This window comes from Felis catus, chromosome A2, assembly GCF_018350175.1.
Source record: "Felis catus isolate Fca126 chromosome A2, F.catus_Fca126_mat1.0, whole genome shotgun sequence".
In the NCBI taxonomy this organism is placed as follows: domain Eukaryota; kingdom Metazoa; phylum Chordata; class Mammalia; order Carnivora; family Felidae; genus Felis; species Felis catus.
Window position 1 is genome coordinate 127451767 of NC_058369.1, and position 24485 is coordinate 127476251.

Below are 24485 nucleotides of genomic sequence, written 5' to 3' on the forward strand. Positions count from 1 at the left end.
AGTAATACAGTATCTTTTCAACAACCATCATCTCTAGGTGAGGTGCTGGCCTCAGCAAACCTGAACGCGATCAAACCTACATTTTAAAAGAGAATCTTGGGGCACCTGGGAGGCTCAGTCCATTAAGCGTCTGACTTTGGCTCAGGTCATGATCTCATGGTCTGTGAGTTCGAACCCTGCGTCAAGCTCTGTGCTGACAGCTCAGAGCCTGGAGCCTGCTTCTGATTCTGTGTCTTCCTCTCTCTCTGCCCCTCCCCTGCTCGCTCTTGTCTCTCTCTCAAAATAAGTAAACATTAAACATTTTTTTAATAAATAAAAGAGAATCTTAATTCTGAAATAATATTTTTCTCAATGCCATTTTCCACTTTTACATCTTAGTCACTTCTTTCTCTTAAGACAATCTGAAAATGTTAAGGGAAAGGGAAATATTTATCAAAACTTTTCATATTAAAAACATTATATTGTTCAGAAACAGTTTCTTTTAAAAATGAGTTTATTTTGGTTCCAAACTAAAGGAATGGGAGAATGGGGGCATCTAGAAAAAAAAAAACAGCCTTGTCCAACTTCAACACCTGCCTTAGTTCAAGAGAGATCAGAAAAATGAACTACAGGGAGCCTGGGTAGCTCAGTCCCTAAGCATCTGACCTTGGCTCAGGTCATGATCTCACAGTTTGTGAGTTCAAGTACCACATTGGGTGAGTACAAGCCCCGCTTCAGGTAAAACACAAGCCCCAGATGAGCCCCACTTCTCTGTCTGTCTGTCTCTCTCTCTCCCCCCTCACTCACATGCACACTCTCTCTGTCTCAAAAGAAAGAAAGAAAGAAAGAACAAAAGAAAGAAAGAAAAAAAGAGAAAGAAAGAAAGATGAACTACAAATATGTCCTTTTTAATGACTGTCCCACAAACTGGACAAAGGTAAAAATCTTAAGCAGAGAAGCTACCAATTCAACATCTGAAGGGTTTCTAGCCAGGAACACAACTCTTCACAGAGTATGAATACCATTTGACACAGTTCTTGACCATTATAACCAACAAGGTACAGTTTGTTAGCAGGCATTTCCCCAGTTTTCAAGATAAAGTCATTCTAAATAGAATCTGCCTTCCATCACCTTGAGAAATACATGTGCCCTTCCCTTCTTAGTTCCAGTAACCCTGACCCTCCTCCCACCCAGGGACGTGCAAAGGCATGTCTACTTGGAAACTAGAGAATCATGAACTGAGAGATCTTAGAAGATTAAGCAGCTTTGTTTTAGAAGCAGATGCTTTTGTGTGTTATGACTAGCCATACACGCCATTTAGCCACTTTAAATTGAGATTTCAGAATTATTTCATCAGAAAAACCTGCTCTGTCGGGATGCTGTGCTGAGAAGAGACGTAAGGCCATCCGCCTTCTCAAAGGTGTTGTGCTTTATTATCCTTTAACAACTGTTCTGCTTGCCTTGTGGGAGCAACTGCCCCTCCTGCTTTGGAAAACTGAACAAGCTGCCTGTGATTTCCATGACATGTGCTCTCCACAAAGCAAGGAAGGGAAGTGGTATTTGCTGGGCACATCCTCCGTTCCACGTGCTGGGCCACTCACTAACAGATGATCTTTAATGGCCTTCCAACAACCTTGAAATAGAACAGTAGCTGCATGGTTGAGGAAACTGATGGCCGAAGAGGTGAAAATAACGGGCCCACTGGTCCAATGGCTTGTAATTAGGAAATATGGAATTAAAATCTAGGCCCACTGAACTCCAAAAACTTGTCATTTAACACTTCCTAGGCATTGCCTCCTTAGGAGATGTGAAATGAGAAACAACAATCTTTATCTTATGAATGGAAATTCTTCCTCAAAGAGATCCAAAAGATTGTCCAAATCTCAAGTGCTCCTAAAGGAGGAGACAGTAAGGAGTTCACTAAGGGAATGGGCAAGACTATTCCTCTTTCAGAAGCACAGAGAGAATTGTGCATCAAGACAGCTTACAGCACCTAGAGATTTTATGGCCACTTGTGTCCCGCCAGCATTTTTGCACGACGGTCTCTAGGTGGCGCAATGAGCGCATGATTCCATTTACTGAGGCTTGTCTGTTTCTGGCGGACTGGCCTTCGAAACTGAAAATCTCTGCTTGTCAAAGCTGTTGGAAAATTTCCACCATTAGAAATCATTACTAACTCGTCTTTCCAATTTCTCAACTCTCTTATGCACGATAGTGGCCTAGAAGAAGTTTCAGGGGAAGGACTAAAATTGAAAACCAAAAAAAGAATCACGGAAAAATAAAGAAAACCAACACTCTCTTTTGGTTATTCTATGTTCCAGGTCTCTGCTTTTTCTAAAATGACTTTTCAAGTCCTTTGAAAGGAGGCCACATAAGAGCTAAAGCCTTAAAACCACATCAGATTAATTTTAAGTGAAAAAAACACATTGTTTTTCCCAAAGTACTTGAAGCAGAACATTCAGCAGACACTGAAAACTAAGACAGATATACCCTAATACTAAACTGTGGAAGGAATTAACATCATGTTAACACAGATGGAGCTACATTGAGAAAAGTTACTCAGAGTTTGGCTCATGAAATACTCTGATTATTTCACATAGGACCAGAACACGAAAATAAAAAGGGAGATGTTTCATACGTCCCACACCCATTATATATACCCTTCCTAGAGATCTGTCATAACCCTAAGAACCTGTAATAACCCAAGTCCTGGTAAGTATTCTTCCCCTGACTTCCCTCTCTTCTCTGTCCTTCACACACATGACCAGAAGAAGAAATGACCCTGTGCATTCTGGGATCCAAATTCCCCCTGACAAAAACCACTAGGACCTGGGGCGGAGACACAATGAGTCCTGGGTGGCAGCATGTAGAAACAACTAGCGTTGTGTATTTTCTGCATAGTTCAAATGCACTGGAAATCCAGGCAATAGTGGAGGAAGACCACGAAACAGTAGCAACTCAGGCAAACCCTACACCCAGGCTCTCCACCAGGACAAGATGTCAGAATCAGCTGGGGGTATTTTGAAATACACATGCCTTGATCTCTTCCCAAGCTATTTTGATATGATTTGAGGGTAGGAGATTGGGTGACTTTCCAAAGCTTCCCTGGTGATTTGGATAGACCTCGTTCAACATGCAAAAGTAAAACCTATAAAGAACTGGGTGGGGAAAGAGAACGTGAGCCCCATCCACATTCCCTCAGCCATATCCCTGATAAATAGGCTCTGCCAATGCACAGATGCATGAGAGCAGGGCTGGGGTCACCTACAAGCCTTGACCATCGATACACAGCAAGTACAGGGAAATCTCACATGGTCCTTCAGCCACGAAACTTTTTGCTAAGATTTTAAAAAACAGATTCAACTATAAAATCAAATGTAGTGTCAGTCAAAATATGAGATATGGGAGAGCCTGGTGGCTCAGTCAGTTGAGCGTCTGACTCTTGATTTCGGCGCAGGTCATGATCTCACGGTTTGTGGGTTTAAGCCCCGTGTCGGGCTCTGTGCTGACAGCATGGAGCCTGCTTGGGATTCTCTCTCTTCCTTTCTCTCTGCTCCTCCATAGTGGCACACTCTCTCACAAAATGAATAAATATACATTAAAAAATATGAGATATGATGAGGTAAAATGATGTCACAGTACCTCTGTACAGTAAGTTGCAAAGCAACAATATGTTTGACAAGTATACTTATTAGAAAACATATATTAAGACTATCACTATAAAAACAATAACTTATCAGATTTTTTTAGTTTAGGAAACATTAGAAAAGTTTAAAAAAATAGTCACTCCGATCCATTGGATTAAAGTGGAAATGACTCAGTGTTTGTGGAAAGGAAAGCCATTTGGTAATAACAACAACCTTAAAAATATATGCCAAAGAAATGACAGTCCCACAAATTTATCTGAATAACTTGATCATGGATGTGAATAACTAATGGGCGGCAAAGATGTTAATTGTAGACTTATTGGTAATTTCAAAACATTGAAATGCTCAGTAAAAGGGTTTGATTAAATAAAGTGTAGTCCATCCAAACAATGAAAAAGTCTTCAGTAATGGAAAACAATACAAGTAAACTCACGTGGAAATATTTGCAAAGACAATGCCCATGAAAGGCAAGGTTTCCCAAATACCATATACAGCAGGATACTGATGTATATAAATATTAATATTTGTGCGTGTGTGTGTGCGCGTGTGTGTATTAAAGGAGAGTGTATCCGGTAATATAAAGCAATTCCTGGTGATTTCTAATCCCTGAAGCCAAAATCTCACTTTTTGCCATTTACAATGGAGGCTAAAATGGAGACCTAATTTTATAGCTGGAGAATTTGAGATTAATTAGCTCAAAGTCAGAGGAGAAATGCAATGATGATAAAGGCAAGAAAGGAATCCAAGTTGAAACAAAAACAACAGATTATATTCCAGACAAGCTGTGTTCTGATCTGTAAACTGAAAAAAAGAAAATCTAGGAGCCCATAGCAAGTGCCCATAGCAAGGCAAAACTTTTAGGAAAATATAAATCACATAAATCTGACCGTGAATACATGTCAGGAGCCTCCCAATTTGACTTTGATACAAAATCCATGTATGTAAGTAATCCAATCACTAACCCAATAATAAAATCCATCCCACAGTTGCCATTGCCCATTTAATTCGAATAGAACCTTAAGCATCTTGTGAAGTAGATTTAATGAAGTCTAGATGCATCCCGGGCTAACTACACTTAATCAGAACCGAATAAACAAACTCAGTATTAGTCACACTTGTGCAAGTTATTCCGCTTCACTGCAGCCAGAAGAGATTTTCATGTGATCCTGTTTAAACAGCTAAACATCTGGAAAATATGGAAACTATTCTGTGAGGCGCAAGAGGACCACACGCTCGGAGGAGCCATCAGTTGTGTGGCTGGGGTCAGGCCCCTGATGTTGGAAGGAGAGCACTTACTGGAGACAGCTTACTTACAATGAAGCCAAGTTTTTTATAATCCCGTGTGTACATGGACTTGCGTTTCTCCATGCTGCCACTGCTGTTATTAGGTTCAGACTCTGCATCAAAAGCAATTCTTCGAAGTTCAAATATGATGTCCCTCTGAGCCTGAAGGCGTTAGGGAGAAAAAAAAAAGGAGGGGGAGGGAAGAGCTGCTTTCATTGTGTGACATTACATACACTCCCTCTTTCCCCAGGGTCTAAATGAATCACTGCTTTCAGGCAAAAGAAAAACAGATAAAAGACAACCAATGTTCTAAGTTAGGGCTCTGCATAGTCCCCCCTGCCACTCTCCCTGCTGGTCAGCCCTGGCAACCCTCCACGATTATCCTCATGGCCAAGTCACTTGGAATACTGGTGTCAATTGCCTAGTCAAGTTCTAAATGGAGCCCCAAGTATGATGGAAGGCTTGGGTTCATACAAGCCAAGTTCAAGAACCTGGGACTTCCGCACTGTTTGAAACAAAGTGAGAGGCACAGAGGTTTATGAACAGCATTCAAGTGACAAGGGGTCCCAGACTCCACTAAGAAGTGACTTCATGGAAACAAACCCTTCAAAATGGCTAAAATGGTTAACTTTCTTGTTATGTGTATTTTACCATGATAAGAGAAAAATGTATGTTTTAAATAAATAAAAGGAAGCATTTCCAAACAGGGAGGGCTGTTCCACATTAAGATGCATGGCCTTCCATCACTAGAAGTGGTAAGATGACAGTCTCATCTCTCTGGGATGATTACACTTGGCCTTGCCAAAAGTCCAGGGCATGGCGGACAGCCTCTCAAAGCCTCTCCATCATTCTTAATCGCATGGCCTCGTGCCATGAACGAAGTGCCGTGGCTGTTACACACTTCACATGTGCAGTTCACATCTGCAATAGATCAGGCCCTCACGTGCCAATAATGAGTGTTTTCCTTTCCAAAGCTGCAGCGCTGTTTAAGTTGAAAATGTGCTACAGCAGGATTCCCAGCTGTTTCCTCTCACTCTGCCCTCACACAGTAAAGTTCCCCAAAAGCCTTCTGGATGGAGACATAACCTCTCACACACAACAACCAGAGACCTTGAGAGAATTATAACAAGCAGCCAACCAACAAAAACGCAAGCCCAGAAATCAGGTGTCACCTGGGACCCCCACCTTCGGTAATGACGACAGGAGAATGGAAATCACTTCCTCAACCTGCAGGGTCAGTATCACACAGAGCAACCAAATGGCCCTGGTTGTCCGGGAACTTGACTCCAGAGTCATTACCATTGAAGGTATTGGGACCAAAAGCCAAGATCTGTGGCTGTGTGACATCAGGCTTTCTTATCCAATAAAGGAAGAATATGCGTGTGTTCGATGTATAATGAAGTAATCCATTTGCTTTATTCTCTGATCCTAAATTTGCCTAAATTTTAAATGCATTCCCCCAAGTTCTAAGATGACGATAAAAGAATTATCATCACCTAAAAATTCCTGGTTTGGGAGTAGCCCCAGAAAAGATTTTAAATAACTTTCTCTCCCTTATGTGCTTTTGCTGCTGTCTGGTGAGCACTCACCTGGTCCTGAGGGTCCATCTTGGTCATCATCCTGTCTTCTAGAAGGTTAAAGGTAAGCACCTGTAGCACATACAGCTGGTGTGCCATTTCATTGTTGATGGCTCTCTGAGCTCGGATAACATTCTGTAGAGATAGTTCAGAAAAAAATTTAAAAAAGAAAAAGCAAACAATTAATCCCCATCACTATGCCAGGTAGAGCCCCAGAATTCTCCATTTGGAGGCACAGGGAGTGTGGGCTGGTGGGTGGAACCGCCCTTCAGAAGAAAGGGGAGCACGGAGGTGATCTCAGAGCTTTTGTTTATGTTCCAGAGCCCAGTAACATTCCTGCTATTTGGGCCAGAAACCAGGAAAAGACCTACTGTGTGAGGGAGGGAGAAGAATGGAAGGCACTAGAAATGCACTGGTCATTGCCACAATATGAGTCAAGAAGGTGTGACTGAAATAAGCTGAGAAGGAAGACTGGATTTCTGCAACAGACGCATCCCCTGCAGGCCAGTAGAGGAGCGAATGGTGCATACATCTTGTAAGCAATTTTGCCATCATTTTACCCTACCATGGTCCCTGACACATCATCCCACTTCTAAATGCGGAAAAGTTTTAGAAGCAACACAAAAAAGCAAAGTATCTGTCAGGCCTGCAGTTAATTCACTGTGGAAACTATCCAGAGACCACCACCACCACCACAACGCAGTGAGGGAATGCATGTGCTTAACTTTACTCGCCTACTAACAATTAAATGAAAAATAAAATGACCCTTCCCCTTAGAAAGAGAGTGAAAGTGGAACAAATATAAAAGGAATGGCAGGAGACTAGATATGGAGGCCTTTGCCCCCACCAGAGCTGGGTCAGAAAGGAGACTGAATGCTTGGGCCTAACATGTATCTTCTTCAGCAGAGACTGTGGTTGTGCCTTAAAAATGCCGAACAACCAAACAACCGGTCATCGTGGTGAAACGACTATTCAAATCAGTGGTTTTGAATGTGATAGAGCCAACCACATCTTGCCATCTGAAAGAACTTTCTCTAGGTGCCCCCAAACCCAACATGCATTGGACTCCATGTCCTAGCTGTGAGTACCACGTCAAAATAGCCAGTTAAAGAAGAGAGGCAGAGAGAAAAAATGAGGAACAGAAAAAAGTCACTGAACCAAAATATTGGGGTTGTGTGGGTGGGAAGCTAGTCAGTGAGATGGAGAGGTGGAATGAGACCCCATACCCTTCCATTTTCAGAACTGAATGTTACTTCATAGTATGTGCCTCACATCCAAGGTGTATAGCCGTCTTTTTTACTAGCAACTCAAAAGAATCTGTGCTCCAAGTTTTTGCCTGAGAATACCACCCTTGACCTTCCAGCCACCAAAGTCTCATAGGAGATTTCCCACTGAAGCAAAGTGATCTTTCAGACATGGAGGCCACAGCCACTTCCACCCATTGTAATTCTGGGCATTCTAACCCCCACTGCCACACCCAGGTAACAACCATGGGCTAAGACCTTAATTTAACATTTCTCAATCCTTTGTCCCTCCACCCTCCTCCTCTCACACAAACACCTTCACTGAACTACATCTGGTAGTGAAGCCTCCACTTCCACTGAGAGCCAGGACAAAGATGAACCATATCATGAATCCCCCCTCTGCAATCTCTACCAGACCATTCTTGGACCAAGAATCTACTAGGATACTCAACAAACACCCATTTCATATTCCAGTTCCTGGGGGGAAAAGTGTGTCATCCCCAAAGAACTGGGGTACCTCTTTCATTAAACAATGAAAATTATACTCATATGTTTCTTTTTATCCTGTCAGCCAGGAAATTTAAAATCAAACTTGATGACAAACTGTAGTCATTGCCATTGGCTTTGGATTCTAGAATATTTATTGTGTTTGCCCTCATAAAGGTTTTTAACTTTCAAAAGACTCATTATATTGGAGTGTGTGTGTGTGTGTGTGTGTGTGTGTGTGTGTAATTGTGAGCTTGTAGAACTCTTTGAAATCACAGAAACAGAAATTGCTTCTTTCGTAAGCTGGAAATCAATCATGCATGTTTCTTTCAGCCTTTGGTTAAAAGTCAAGCAGCAGATAAGGCCTCGGGAAATCATGCTATTTGATTTATTTTGAAGCATTCACAACGTAACATGTAGGGCTTCTTTTCCACTGACATTTCAGGTCATTTTTGCATTGCAGTTCACAAGTGGATTCCATGTATGTCTTTCCTGCCTGTGTCTTGCAAAGGGGCCCAGGAAAATGATGGTCAAAATTACAGGGCTTCTGTCAGTCTGAGAAGGTTTCCAGCTAGCTTCCTCATTAAAAGCTGTATAAGCTCACACAAGTGGATTTTTTTAAGTCAAGGAGCCCTGATTTCCTAAATGTAAAGCTAGAGTGATGGTAACTATAATAAACCTGCACCACTGGGAGAGATTTCCACCCCTTTCTGCCAGAATGTCTTTCTAGAGCAGTTCCAGAGACTCCTCCTTACAATCAAAGGAGGCCATTCCTGTGGGAAAGCCTTGTTTATTCCAGTTCCAAAACCACACTTCTTCCTTTCTAGTTCCTACTGCTTCCTCACAGAAGCAAGTCATAGAACACACCATGAATGGAAGCCAAAAGAGGAGATATATGAACACACCAAACCATTCCCACCCAACAAAGAAGTCACGGCACGTAGGTACTCACTGTTAAAATGATGGAACGAAGCTGCTTCTGAGCCAAAATATTCGCCATCTCCTGTTGGAGGAAAACACACCCACATAAAACCTTAGGTTAGAAAAATCCATTTCAACATGGCCCCAAACGACTTTATCCTGGGTGTGCTTCCTAACTGTATATCAGCAGTATTTCTTATGAAGGAATAGACACCAACAGGCAGTGGTATTCAAATGACTTTTTGAATGTTCTGTTTTGATAACAAAGCTTTGTCCAAAAGCAGAGGAAGGAAATCTGGCACCCACAAACTTCTCCTCTCCTTTTTTTAGGAATTTCCACCTTCCAGGAAAAATTGAGTACTGAATTAAAAGTGAATGCTCCAAAGGAGAGCAATGGCTCTCCATTCCAAAGGCTCATCAGCTTTTATTAGACTATACATGTGTAGGGAGGTTTCACTAGGAGACACGCCTGCCCCCAAGGAGATCCCCATAGTAGAGAACCATCATTTTAAGGACCTAAACCTTCTTAATCTATGCAAAACCAAAGAGGGAGTGGTACTTATCCCAGGGCTTGAAAACAATCTATGCAAGTAAACCGAGCAGCTCTTTAGGGAAGGACAAATATCTGAGCAAATGCGAAGCTCTTAGAGCCCACACTCCGCATTGCTAGGCATCATTTCTACAAGCTGTATTTTGGGCTTTGGGCTGCCTGGCTAACACAGAGGAATTGCAGGTGACTTTATTAAAAGAAATGATTCATGGACACTCTTTCTAAATATTGAGAAACAGATAGTAAGGAGAAATTATAAAGCTGGGTACAACCATGGTACAAACATTCAAAAACAAAAATACTGCTCATATTCAGGAAGACACCTGCGTGTTGTTTTTTGGGCAGGGAGGGGCTGGATTTTAGGGTTGCTGCTCTTAACTGAGTAGAGAAGAAACTAAGCTACGATTCAAACACACAACCATGAATTCATTCGAGGTTAAAATAAACTTGCAGGAAGCAAGGAGGACCCAGAACACAGGGAGAAAGTGCAAGGGGGACACGCAAGCAGGCTTGGGCAGAAACAGAATGTGGGGACTTACAGTCAGAGGACAATCAAGGATGTCAACACTGCTCTCTACACCAACCTAATGGTGCCATCGTCACCACAGAAAGGAAAGCAAGTAGGAAAGAAGAAGGGATGGAAATTCAGAGGACTCTGTTAGAGGTTACAATTTTAGTTTAACACCCCTGCTGACCCACTGCATTGCAGAGAAAAGTGCATAAATACTGTGAGGTGTTTCAAATCACCTTCCAATCTCTTAAGAATAAAAAAGCAAGGACAATGACACACACAGAAACAAGTAAAAGAGCAGCCTGGAAAGAACCTATCTTTCTATGGTGCACACAGAAGGCAGTACTTGCTTCCTAATGCAAATAGGAAGGCCCACTTTTTTTTCTTGGACCACATGAAAAACAAAGAACCCAAAGGACCCTACAGTTCTTTTAATTTATTTTCTTTTATAAAAATGAAATTACTGCCTAATCACACCCAAAAAAAGAAAAAAATTCTCTATTTTAGCCAATTGATTGATGAAATTTTAAATAAGTTAAAAAGGACAATTTATTTCCAGTATCTACAGCAATTGTTGTAATTATCTGTTGACATTATTTATCTTTTTCTGTAAGCCTATGGTCACCTTAAGGGCACCGAGACTGTCCTTTTCATCTTTGTATTCCATGCCTGGAGCACTATGTCTGGCAGAAAGTAGACAATAAATGATTGGAAATGAAAGAACGTTTTCTACTACCCTTGTAAGGAACAGAAACTTGGTCAGGGAGAAAATAAAAAATCCTTGTCTCCAACATGGATTTGTTGTTGTTGTTGTTGTTCAGTATAAGAAAACTGAGTAAACTTGAGAGTCCATAGAGAATATTTTATACCGTTAAGATGATATAAAAGTATAGATAGATATAAATATGGATGTAGGGGGGGCCCTGGGTGACTCAGTCAGTTAAGCATCCGACTTTGGCTCAGGTCATGATCTTGCAGCTCATGGGTTCAAGTCCTGCATTGGGCTCTGTGCTGATCACTCAGAGCCTGGAGCCTGCTTCAGTTTCTGTGACTCCCTCTCTCTCTCTCTCTCTCTGCCCCCTCCCCTGCTCACACTCCATCTCTCTCTCTCAAAAATAAACATTAAAAAAATTTAAAAATAAAAAAAAATATGGGTATATGTATATTAACATGGAAAGATGTTCACAAAATCCTGTTTCATTTTTAAAAGCAGTTAAAAAAATAACCAGTGCATGTAGTGAAAAAAAAAATCATGTATGTAGAAGAGGCTTTGCTTAGAAGAAAGCAGGAAGAGGGGCCACACAAAGTGTGACCGGTTGCGAGAGTTCTCTCTTGGGGCATGCAATTAGAGGTGTCATTCAAACTTTTTCCTTTGAATCTGTATTTTCTGATTTTCCCACCAAATCTTTTAAGTTTTAAAAAGGTTTTTGTTTAAATAGTACTTATGAAAACCATAAATATTTATAGAGAAATCTGGAAGGGACCTCACCAACATGTATGCCATGAAAATGGTAACATGAATAATGGCATGTAGTTGTAAGGAAAAGGATCCGTTTGCTCCCATCCCCAAGAGCCCCCTTCCCCACACAAGTACCCCTTCCCTTCACCTGTGCAGAGACAGGGAGAATCTCCCACATCCGGAAGGCATGGGGAAGCAAGAGACCCCTCCCCTGTACCACCACCTTCTCCCACACCCCCAAAACCCCCCAGGGGGCCTTGGCAAAGCGGGAGGTTCTGCCCCAGCCCCCTCTAAACCCAGCACTCTCTCAGGCCCACTCAATGAACACAAAACAAAAATATCGCTCCAGTCTGCCTGACAAGTAAAAATATCTGACCATGGTGGTATTTTTCCTCAGTAAAAGCAAAAAGAGGTGTTTAAAATCCATCTGAATTCATTTTAAACATTTTGAAAAGTAAGGAAAACCAAGTTAATGGAGTCCTACCAATGTGTTTGGCCCAAAGTCTGGAGGAGAAGTTGAAATAAATAAAATTTTTTCACTGAAGTGGAATCTGTCCAATGTCCTAAGGCTTTAAAACAAACAAACAAAGCTGTTCCTATAAATCCAATAAATAAATGTTTAGATTATGTTTTAATCTAATTAGAGGGAGAAAATGGGCTTGTGTCTTTCAGGCTCCAGAGAGTTCTTCTCTCGGCAAACAGGAGACAATTCTGTGGGTGACGCCTCCCTGACAATGGGATGCTCTGCAGAGAAGAGTAAGGTCAAGGTTGGGATTCTAGCTGTGACTCTTACCTCCTCAGCCATTGGTCAAATTCTTTACTCCCTCTGACTCTCATTTGTAAAGAGGCAATAATAAGGCTTTCAGAAGACATGAGAATTCAATGAAATAAGACACAAAGCATTGAACACTGATCCTGGCACATGGCAAATTCTCAAAATATTATCATTGATGACAGGCTTTGGTAAATTTTCCTATTTACTCCCAAAACACAGAACATTTAATTTTTCACAAGAAAAGCCAATAACAATATATATAATAGAACTGAAGTGATATCCCCAATTAGTATGATCTTCTGCTTTACAGGCTCCATTAACCTTCAGGAAATAACATCAAACTTTTTTTGTCATGTACTTGAAATTATATTTTTAGAGAAAAACATTTTTTAAATTAAAAATCTAAATAATCCTTTTCTTGACAAACAATAGTCACGGACTCATCCTAAATTCAACACAATTTATGAAGTCAAAATTAATTTTCTATGTTGTCGCTGTTTTTATTTCAAAGACTAAATTACAGTCTAAATTTTTGGCTTGATTATATATACTCTATCTTTCTTAGTTGGAGTGTTTTCTTAAATTATGTAATGTTATTAGACTATCCTTTGTGATTTATTATCATTATAGCAATATATTGCCAATCCGTGTCATCTCAGTCTCATATTGCCTACTTTTCAAAACATAAAATTTGATTCACAAAATCCAAACCTAACATTATGTTGGTATTCCATTATATTTTCATTGGTGTCATTACTCTGGAGTCAGTACAATAGGCAACTGATTCCCTATTTCTCCATGGTCATTTGATACAAATTGAGAAGATTAACAGTACTCCTTGGCATACCAGGAAGATGCAAAGTGTATGCATCTTACACAGGTTTAGATCTAGGGATCCAAGTGAAATCATAGCACTTAGGGTGGGCATGAGTTTTTGCTTCCCCAAATCCAACGTCTTCTTCCACAGGAAAAAGGAGAAGCCCATGAGGTCAGACCAGACAGCAGGCTTCTTGACCCCCACTCCACACTCAGCTACCAGTTTGCCAGGTGTCCTTGATCTGGCCAGTAGAAGGATCAAGGTCTTCCAATTCCTATGTCAGGACTGCACATGTGAGAGCTGTCAGGCCATTCGCTGGGCTGCTGGAGGTTATCGTGAGCTCAGTAATTTATATTTAGACCCTAAGAGGGCAGTTCCACCTAGGATTCCACCGACCACGCTCCCCTTAAAAATCCACCTTAAAAATCCCCTTAAAAAAGCCTGGAGCACAGGCTTAGGGAGGGCAGGCAACCCCCGGCTCCAGCACCAAACCAAACACAGGAAACAACAAAGCCACTCCCTTCATTGTGCAAACAGAACCCCCTAGGAATAAGCAAATGATTCTAAATGAAAAACCAGAAACCCTCACATTTAGTCACTGAGGTTTAAAATCCTTGGCGATGAAAAAAAATAAAATTAAAAACTAAAATTCTTGACATGATGTCCAGTAGCATGCTAGCTTCTAAGTTCTGCTAAAACAATTTAGTGGTAACTGTCACAGAGCTCCCGCTATACTTGCTATTGGTGGAAACATCTCATATTTCCAACCCATTTTTAAATGAAGTGAATTGTGACCAAGGTAACACAATATATGTTATGTTGATGGAAAAAACAGGAATGGATTTTGAGGTGCAAGCTATATTCCAAGACATGCAAAATTCTACTTCTTCCACAGCACCATCTATAATGATCCTTTACTTCACTGCAGAAGAACCAGAGATCTGCAGACAAAGGACAGTATCAAAGGACAGGTTTTACATAGGTCCATCGAAGGGTCCCTTCCCTTGTTTGCACAGAAGAAGGGAAATGTGTTGCTCAGTCAGTCCTCCCCGCCACATGCACGTGTGGACAACAGAAATGTCATGGAGCAAAGAGCTCCCCAGACATAGGAACAGTTATCTCAACCAGTAGCAGCAATCTGCGTGTCCTCCCTCCTGTCCTTGCCATCTTAAACCTCCATGGGCAAAGGAGAACAGCTTGCAGGCAGGAAGAAATACCTCCCTTGCCCTAGGAAGCATTCAACGACATGACAGAAGATCTCAAGGCTTCTACCTCTGTTTCCACCACAGCAGTAACACTTTCATCTCTTTATGTTTTGAGTTTCTACGTTGGGTTTCATTTGATGAAAGGACTCTGCCTCCAGAGCCTTCCGAGTGTTGTTCCTCAGACAAGGGCTTGTGCACCTCCAACTAGTGCCCACTGGATCTGTGAACGAGCCCAGGCTGGCCAGCCGGGCTGCAGAGCAGCAGGGATGCCCACGGACTCCCCAGGATGGGAAGGAAAGGGCACTCACTGCCCCAAAAGTTGCCAGTCCCGGGTACAGTCTTAAGACAAAAGAAATCCAGCTTACCTGCCTTCTCTCATCAGGAGCCTTCAGGAAAAGTGCATTAATCACTGCAATGGTATAGGTTTGGATTTCTTGATCTGTCCTGTAAAGACACAAACAATACAGAAAGTCAGAACAGGCTACCTCTGAGTCAGACCATCTTAAGGGTCGTGATCTCCCCAAAAAAAGATGAGAGAGAAAGACATGGCCTAGAAAATGCAGTTGTCACTGAATGAGAATGTATTTCAATCATCATCATGAGGCAGGAAACACAGTGGGAGAGTGGGGGGTACAACTACTATCGCTAGCTGGACAACACACTGTTCCCTGGGGATAGGTGGTCAGCCGGCTCTCTCCCCTTCTCCTCTATTAGGCTTAAAACATGAACCCAGGGACCGTGTGTGTGTGTGTGTGTGTGTGTGTGTGTGTGTGTGTGATTTTCTGTCTGCTGCATGAAGTATATAGGGACCAGACTTGCCTGTCCCTACACTCCTGGACTTATTATAAAGGATACCACTTTTGTCTCCATGGCAATGATATTACATATTCTAAAAATCTATTTTCAAATAAAAACTTTTTAAATAATAAAAACAACAGGTTTTTATTTTTTTAATTTACAGATTTTCTTTTTACCAAAATGAAGTCACAAATTCCAAATGAAGCAAAAGTCTCATGGAAGCTCCATGGTAAAGAGTAAACAAGAAGGACCCAAGGCACAAACAAAGAGCAGCCAGAGAGCTACATTTAGAAATAATTTAGGGAGAAGCAAAGTTGAGAACGCGGCCCTTGGAGGGATGAAATCTAAAGCCCAGTGCTCCACAGGCTGGCCATGTAGCCTTGAAAGAGTTCATGGGGTATCCCCAAAACGCCGTCTCCTCATCTGTAACACTGGGTGAGAACCCAGGTTCTTAAAGGTATTGCTTTTACGATAAAATTAGTTCATGTATATAAAATCCTCAGCATGGCACTTGCCAAATAAGAAACTCTCCACTTTGGCAAAGTGTACCGTGAATGCTCAAGTATGCCCTCGAGATTCAGAGAAAAGACACAGACTATAGAAATAATGCATTTCACATTCAGGGAAATGTGAAACTGGTATTATTTCTAGACAGGTTTTGCACAAAATCATCATTTTGCACACAATCATCATGTGCTCATTTTCCCTGAGGCCACAATCCATAGCTTGTGCGACTTAAAATCTTATTACATCCTGGTTACCATCCCCCCTTCCAAATGAAAGAAACATCTAATGCACTTTGGTAGTTTACATTTATAAACATAACAGGTAACATTTTTGGCATATTGAGAACTAATGAACATTCCCTCACAGCTCCAGCCTGCATTCCCAACCCCAAAAGGCCAATCAGATTTCCTCTCGAGAACTGGCAAATGTGTCCTGAGAGACCAGGGGTGGTAGTTACTGGGAGCCAAGTCACTTTAGTGCCAACCAAAACACAAGAGAAAAGACCTGTTGTGAGGACTCCGAGGAGGCCATAGTTTCTATCCTTGTCAAGGCTTAGCTACTTAAGTCATTCCTGGGTTCTAGAAAGTGTACCAGTATTCTTTCAGTAAACCCCCGGTCTTGTGTAAGCTACCTCAGGGGGTTTGTTGCCACCTGCAACTCCAAATAGGTTAATTTATAAAGTAGCATTGTACAGGGGGGCTTCTCAGAGGCAACCTTACTAACTACCTAAGAGTAGAGAGAAGGGAAAGCCTACAGGCTGTTCAGGGCCTCATCTCAGAGCTCAAGCCGCTAGAGATAAAACACATACGTTACAAAATACAAAACTGAAGGTCACTGTAATCACCTTGAGCCTAAGAAAGAAGCCTACCTTTAAAAATTCCCAATTATCAATGAAAATACTCATCACAGAAAACACTATTTTTAATGACTAAGGAAAGATAGTGTTGAGAACTCAAGAGAGCAAATTGTCCTATTAGGCCTCGTTAAAAGTAAAATTCTACCGGTATCTACCACATTCATCAAAACTGACTGCCTATGAAGAGCCAGGTACTGGGAACAGGCATGCCCCCCCCCGCCCCCACTCCACTCCACAGGCAAGTCACTGTGCCATTTCAGTGTGATGGGGGATGGGTCTGGTACATGGTGTGCCTATACGTCAAATCAAGATTCCTTTTCTGCCTATTTAATCAAACCAATCCAAAATGTTTCCCAGAGCTCCATGGTGGCTGTCTACCAGAACCATTTCCCCTCCTCATGGAGGGGGTGGCAGTGGCATGCTTACCCTTGAAGATGTGGGATAAGTTGTCCAATAGTGATCTCCTGAGCCACCTTCTGGTAGAGGTCATGGCTATTGAGCACCATTGACTCCAAAATGGCCAAGGACCGTTGCAGGATTGAGATGTCCATGCCCGATTTGTTGACAAAACTTGCTATCTGAAAATCCAAGAAGGACACAATTGACTACTTGAGGTAAACAGAGCATAGAAGTCCAGAAGGGAGCAAACTAAGGAAATTAGGAGCTCACTTAAGAAACACCAGACACAGAGGATGAAAAGTATCTAGAATTATAGCAGGATAGTAAGGAACACATCAAGTCAGCAATGATTGCTCATATTACATATTACAAAGCAATATTTATATCTTATTTCTATAATTCAATAATAAGCAACTTTAAAAAGGAGACAGCTTCAAAGAATTATTTTCTGGTTTTTCTGGGATTTTTCTTCTGGGTTTTAGCTTTCAGAGGCAGATGATTTCAACACATATATTGTGAGGACTCCTGTGTTTCTTTGAGACAGTAATTTCAACATATACTAATAGCCATTTCCTTCCATTCCCAGGCTACTCCTTCACCCACACGATTCATGATTTTTATGTTCATATTATGACCCTGGTTATATTCTTAAGGGATTCACACAAATCACACTTGTCAACACAATCCAACTGGCAACTTCTTAGGCACTGGCTACGCTCCTCATTATTCAACAACGAAACACTCTTTCCCCCATTCTTCCAATTTCTTATGGTTAAAATACATTCCTTTCATCTCAAATTTAGCAAACAGGAGAACATTTAAATGAGTAGTGCTAAAAGTTAAAATAATAGCTTAAGCACTAAAATATATTCCCTAAGGAATGAATCACTAAGGCCTCAAACACAATAAATCACAATGTAAGAGGGAAGTGAAATAAGGGTTAGAATAATGGATCACAGTAACCCAAACACATGGGTACCATAAAGGTTTTATTTTAGAGGTCTCATTAAAAGTTATTCCTGTCTGTTGACAACTCACACTAAAAGGCTGTTATTATATCAACATAATGACTACTTTCTTAAAAGCTAAATAATTTGGTTCCATGACAAATCGACACTTGCTGCTTCCCCCCATTGGCACTAATTTCTTCCTTTCTGCTGTCCCATTGACCCCTTCTCCTCATCCCCTCTCCATCCTTGTACAAGATTAAATGCAAAGGTGCCCATGGCAACCACAGTTACCGTCTCCACTGTTTCTATTTAATGACTCCCTGGTGGAAGTAAGGGTAGTGGATACAGATGCCAATACCCTCTCTGGCCCCAGATACATCTGGATCTCAGGGGTGGCAAATAGATGACATGAAGAAGTATAGTATGGCAATATTATGGCTTTATATTCCAGAAAGCTATTATTTTATAGCATAAAGCACAGGAAGAGTATGAAAATTTTAAGATTCTCAAAAGACTGCTTCAGCTCCTTTCATGGCTAATAAACTTCTCCAATGTGTTTACTGTCCCTGGCAAGCCTTTGCCTTAATCCTCACAGTCTGCTCCACTCTGTCAAATCTACCAAGCTAAGGCCATCTTTTTCTGACAAAAATCCAATTACCCTCATCCTGAGCCCACGGTTTAATACTTCACTTAGACCTCCTCTAAACAGAATGTCAATTCCTTGACTTCTTCACCAACACCACCTCAACCATTTTCCATTATCCCAGCATAATTCCTGGTACTCAATTAAAAAAAAAAAAGATGAAGAACTCACAAATAAATTTGTTGACAGTACTTCTGATTTTCCTCAGTACTATCTCTCCACCTTCCATGCTCCTTTTCTTGCCCCCATTTAGTAAATTTGGATGTACCTTTAAGACTTCCTGGAGAAGCTTCCACCTGAGAGCCTACTGTCAATACCTGCCCCCCTACCTTGTAGCTTCCACACACTCTTCTCACTTATTCAAGTACTAGTATGGATTGTGTGCAATAAAAGAGGCTTACACTGTCCTAAGATCTGGAAATAGGTAAATGAGCAAAACCCACATGATTTTCTAATTTCGAGGACCTTATAGTCTAGCAAAGACAGAAAAATAAAAAGGCATTTACTATGAAGTACATTAATTGCTTATTCTTGGCATCCAAAAGTATAACTCCAAGTAGATATTCCAACAAAGCCTAAATTAAAAGGTGTGAAAACCAATCTCATTGTCTTCTTAATCCTCCTTTCTCAATTATCACCTTTTCCAAGTTTGCCATAATCATTAGTGATTATAATTCCAGTCCCCTATTTTCTATCACTACGAACACATTTTACGATGTCTCCCCTTTGATATGCATTCAGTTGTACATGCACAACATCGGCCCAGGGGCCAACTCATTCTTGGATTACTAAGACTGCATCTTCACTTTCCTTTATGTTCAAGATTCCCCTCTAATACACATTTATCCTCTATTTCCATAAATATCATTTTGGCGACATTTCCTTTCTCAAAATATCCAACCAGAACTCTCAATATTTTCTGATACAAACTATACCTTCTTTTAAAGTTTCCTACAAATTATTGGCCATCATGGTCCCAGGGGGCTTGCTCAAATGTACAAGAGTTTGTGTTCTCTGCTCTAATTCAGGTATATTTGAATTCCATATATATATATTCCATTTCCCTTTGCCATTTCTATCAATTTCTCTCCCATAAAACTAACCCCTTACCTTCATCAAAATATTCTTAAAAATTAATCTTTTCTATACTTCACCTCTTTTGTGAGATATAGAACCTATCATTTCAGCAATCCTAATGCAGCTTACAAAAGGAGCATTCTGTGTAACACACTTAGCTGAGTTCTGCCTCGCAGACAGCAGGCATGCAGATCGTTAGAAGTCTATGTACAAGTCTGTGGCTTGAGAACGTGAAAATACTTGTACTAGTATTTTGTAGTACTAAAATATTAGTGGCTTTTTTAAACTAACTGCCACCTTTTGCCTTTATCTGTCAGTGGTTCTAACCAGACATTTAAATGACCCAATCTTTCCATCTAATAAGTACCAATAACCAAGGCATCAGGGCTGACTGAACAAACATAATGACTGTAGACAGGCTCCTTATTAGGGCATGTACAAATTCGTCAAAATACAAGCGTTATTCTCTATGTCTATTTTAAATAACTATAGATCTTAGTATAGTTACGGAACAGTAAAGATTTTCTGGTTAAATTTTTAATTTCTCTTGCCCACCCCCAAAGAAACAATGACTTTCTTTGCCTTTAGATTACTTCTGGCTCCATTACTGTACTTTTGGCCCACACAGGTGAGCCAGCCCTAAGCCAAAGCACAGCTGTGTGAAAGTAGGTCTGTACTGTAAGAAAGAAGAGGTAAGAAGAGTTAACAATAATTATGTATACTACCTCCACATGCTTGCATTCATTTTTAAATGTTACCTAAATAATACGGAGGAGCATTTGCGTGGCTTCTAAAAAACTAAGGGGCATCACAGTGCATGCATCAAAGATATAAACTATTAAAATCACATAAACACTTCTTTTTTTCAACGTTTTTATTTTATTTTATTTATTTTTTTATTTATTTTTGGGACAGAGAGAGACAGAGCATGAACGGGGGAGGGGCAGAGAGAGAGGGAGACACAGAATCGGAAAAAGGCTCCAGGCTCCGAGCCATCAGCCCAGAGCCTGACGCGGGGCTCGAACTCACGGACCGCGAGATCGTGACCTGGCTGAAGACGGACGCTTAACCGACTGCGCCACCCAGACGCCCCTCACATAAACACTTCTTAGAACAACTTAGGGCGAGATCTTAAAATTCTTCCATGCTGTCAAAACTGAAAAGAACCACAGAGAGCCTGCAGTTCCATTGCCATATTTTAAATTATCTGGGCACAGGCCCATGAGTCTCTCTAGTCTTTTAAGAGGTAAAAATTACTGAGTCTCTAAACTGAATTGGCTGGATGTCTGTCCAGGTGCTGAAAACTATGTAGGGTGAACCAGGCCCTCCTGCAGAGCTAAGGCTGTAAGAGCATTTGTATGAAACACCCCTTCTGAGAAAAGGCACTGATGTTATACTTGGCTAGGGGAAAACCAAAGGGTAAGATAGAAAGTTCTAGGTTTTTGTTTTGTTTTTCTTCCCTTTCTTTCTTCTCCACAACTTCCTACCCTCTCCCTAAGTAGCCAACTCTTTAAAAAGCAACATTACATTTTGTCATCAAGGGATTCTACCTTTCAAAATGTTTATGAAATGATGTTATTTATTGCAGACAAAGTTTGTAAACGAGAATCTCCATCCACACATAAGAAAACAGATAATAAAGAAGAAGACGGGCTGGCAGGGAAAAAATATTTCTCCAAAGTGGTATGAATTTGGCATTAATAGGAAGCCAAGTCTGGACCACAGAGATAAACATCTTTTGTCAGGGCATTTCCTAGATGAGTTTTGTTGAGATAAAGCTCCATTTAAAAGACAGTTGCCTGCATACAATTCCTGGGTTGTGAAAGTGCTGAATTTGATCCAGCTAATGAATAAAAAAAGTTAACCTTACAAAAACTATCAATTATAAAGTCATTTTCTGATGGCCATTTTTCAGATTCTCATAAGGGACTGAGATCTAAGTAGCAATGCAAAGGAAAGAGAATGGCAAGGAATGAGAATGTGAAATCCATTAAATGTATTGCCTTTTGAGAAAATATTTAATTTTTTATTTAAACTGCCAAGACCGCAGTCTTTGCTTCCTTAGACTTTTTAATTTAATTTCAATGAATGAAAACCATTTTCTTACGTAATTAGAATATTAAATTATTGTTATTCTCTCTAACCACTTCTCACGTCATTTAACGAAAAAGTTTTCAAATCCCTGTCCATTCACAACTGAAATTTTACTTGAAATAGAGTTAAATACGGTGTTACTATACTCCTTCTTTTCTTCAAGTTCTAGAGTTTTAAAAAAATTCTTCCAAAGCAAGTTTCATTCATTCATTTCACACAAAGGTATTACGGTCTTCCTCTGTGCCAGGCCCCGAGGATAAAGTCATGCAGAAAGCTGTGGTTCCAGCCTCCTACGACTCATGGTCTACTGGGAGCCAGTAAAAAAAAAAAAACAAAGAATTCACAAAAATGGGGTAAGTGTTTGCACAAGGACAAACACAAGATCCAAGGAGAATGGAGAGCAGAAGAAATCACTTAACTTCTTACCAGTGAGGTTGGGGAGGGCTGAACAGAGGCGATACTGGTTCAACCAATCTTCAGAAGCTATTTTTCCCACCATTTGAAAGCACAGGTGTATAGCATGAGGGGAAGAAGCCCTTAACCATGGGACCAGTGACACTCCACTCCCTATGACATCACTTAACCTCCCCAAGCCATTGTATCCTCCCCTCCTGACCAGTAATAGCAAGACAGTCTGTTCTGTTCTGGAAAGGATTTCTGGAGATCAAAAGAGATAATGTGGATGAAAGCACAATACAACCTCAAGGAATTTGCATTCAGAACAGCACATTTTTAGAGCAAAAGAGGCTCTAACAACAGACAAGCAAGGCAATTTGGATGTAGGAGAGAAAGGCCTGCCATAATCCAGTATGAGTTAACATTTTTGTTAAGTATGAAAAATCCACAAAACCCAGTATCTTCAGATTTGAACTTACTTCTCTAGAACTTTTATCCTAGAAAGACAGAACACAGCAATTTGTTCTTCACATTCATCTTTCACTGCTTACGTTTCCTTGGCTTTCTCATCTACAATCGTTTCTTTTCTTTTTAGCATTTCGTACCACTGACTGAGGCTTCCTCTTCTAGTAGTTCCCATTAATCATCTCCTTTGGCTTTATGCCCTTACATAAGGGAAGAGAATTCAGAGGTCTGTTGAGAAGGCCCTGGTTCTCAATCAGCTCTTGTCTGAAATAAATATGTATCATGTAAGCATTCGATCTCTGGGGCACCCAATTCCAACACCCTCCTTTGACAATCTAGGGGATTTTCTGTGCCCTTTGATTCAAGGCAATATCTCCCAGAAGATACTGATTAACTTCAAAAGGAAAAGAGCTTCACGGTGAGTGGACCCAGCAGATACCACCTCAACCATGTAACCAAGGTCAACACCACCATTAATAACACATGTCGACATCATGTACCCTGATACAATGTGCTGAGTGAGAAAGGTATGACACTACTTCTCTGGCATTCCTGCCAAAAGTGCATAGCCTTAATTTAACCATCAAATACCAAACAAATCCAAAATAAGGGACACTCTACAAAATAACTGACCAGTAGTCTTCAAAACTTTCTGTCATAAAAGACCAGGAAAAACTGAGGAACTGTCGATCAGAAGACTCTAAGGAGACATGACAGCTAAGTGCAATGTGGGATCCTGGGTCAGGCCCTTAGACAGATAAAGGACATTAGTAGAAGAAATGGTGAAATCAAATAATGGTAATAGTACCACTGTTAATTTCCTAGTTTGGTAACTGTACCATCACTATGCAAAATGTTAACCTAGGGGAAGCTGCATGAAGGGTATTTAGGAACATTCTGTACTGTTTTTTACAATTTTTCTGTAAGTCTACCATGATTTCAACATGGATTAAAATAACAAGGTTTAAAAAATTCAAGTGACTCTTCTGGATTTTGCTTTGACTTTCCAGCTTTTGCACAGATTCTCTGAAATTCTTTATTTTACATAACCCTTCCCAGAAATCTATACTTATAAAGTAAATTTATAAGGGAACGGCGCCCCCCTTCCCTTCAGGGAACGGCAGGGGCTCTTCTGCCCTCTGTTCCCACACCAAGTCCACCTTGCCCATCCCTTCATTACCTTCCTCCTAAAGAAGGAGAAATCAATCCCAGAGACATTTACTGCACCATGATTACAAGTGAGCTTGACTTAAGAAGCATGGACCCAAGCACACCTCCTTCTCTTATATCCCTGCTTCAAACCCAGGTATGCAGGAAATCAATATGCTTTCCCTCTTTCCCCTTCCCTGAATACCTGATTGAGGGCAGAGAAGGTTGACAAAGGATAGAAAAAACTCTACTTAGGTCTTGAGAATAACTGAATCCTGTCCAGGGACTCCTAAGGGACTGCTTCTGTAGTGTAAACAACGTGATTCCTTGATTTCCCTTGACTGTGGGTTCTCACACACACACCCTTATGATCCTGGTGGGGAGACAATGTCATCTTCACATAGAAGTTAGGTGCCCAGACCCCCACATGCATAATATTTTCAACAACCACATCTATCTTTTACACCAATAACTATAAGAAACAACTATAACATATCCTCAAAGCAGAGCAAAATATCTATGAAAGTAATTTAAGCCATGAAAAAACAATCTGCATTACCTTCTTAATAAACGCCACTGAAAACGTATCCCAGGATACTATTCCATGGTCCATCAGCTCAACAAAGGCTGTCAGGGTGAAGGACAGCATGTCTCCAAAGCTGGAAAACACAAAGAAGATTAATGGAGATGGAGAGC

At 40.8% G+C, this 24485-nt stretch overlaps 1 protein-coding gene across 17 annotated transcripts in view; it reads right to left on the reverse strand.

Moving 5' to 3' along the window:
• Window positions 1–24485, reverse strand: part of ELMO1 (engulfment and cell motility 1) — a 732114-nt gene that overhangs the window by 319833 nt on the left and 387796 nt on the right. For 16 of the 17 annotated variants that reach the window (XM_045053264.1, XM_045053261.1, XM_045053265.1 and 13 more), the window contains 7 exons: window positions 24349–24448; window positions 17043–17194; window positions 14821–14899; window positions 10228–10272; window positions 9170–9220; window positions 6500–6622; window positions 4941–5072 (listed from right to left, as the gene is read on the reverse strand). In XM_045053264.1, coding sequence (XP_044909199.1) covers window positions 4941–5072; window positions 6500–6622; window positions 9170–9220; window positions 10228–10272; window positions 14821–14899; window positions 17043–17194; window positions 24349–24448 — 682 coding nt within the window. The remainder of the gene's footprint in view (window positions 1–4940; window positions 5073–6499; window positions 6623–9169; window positions 9221–10227; window positions 10273–14820; window positions 14900–17042; window positions 17195–24348; window positions 24449–24485) is intronic. The other variant, XM_045053267.1, reaches the window with a different exon arrangement.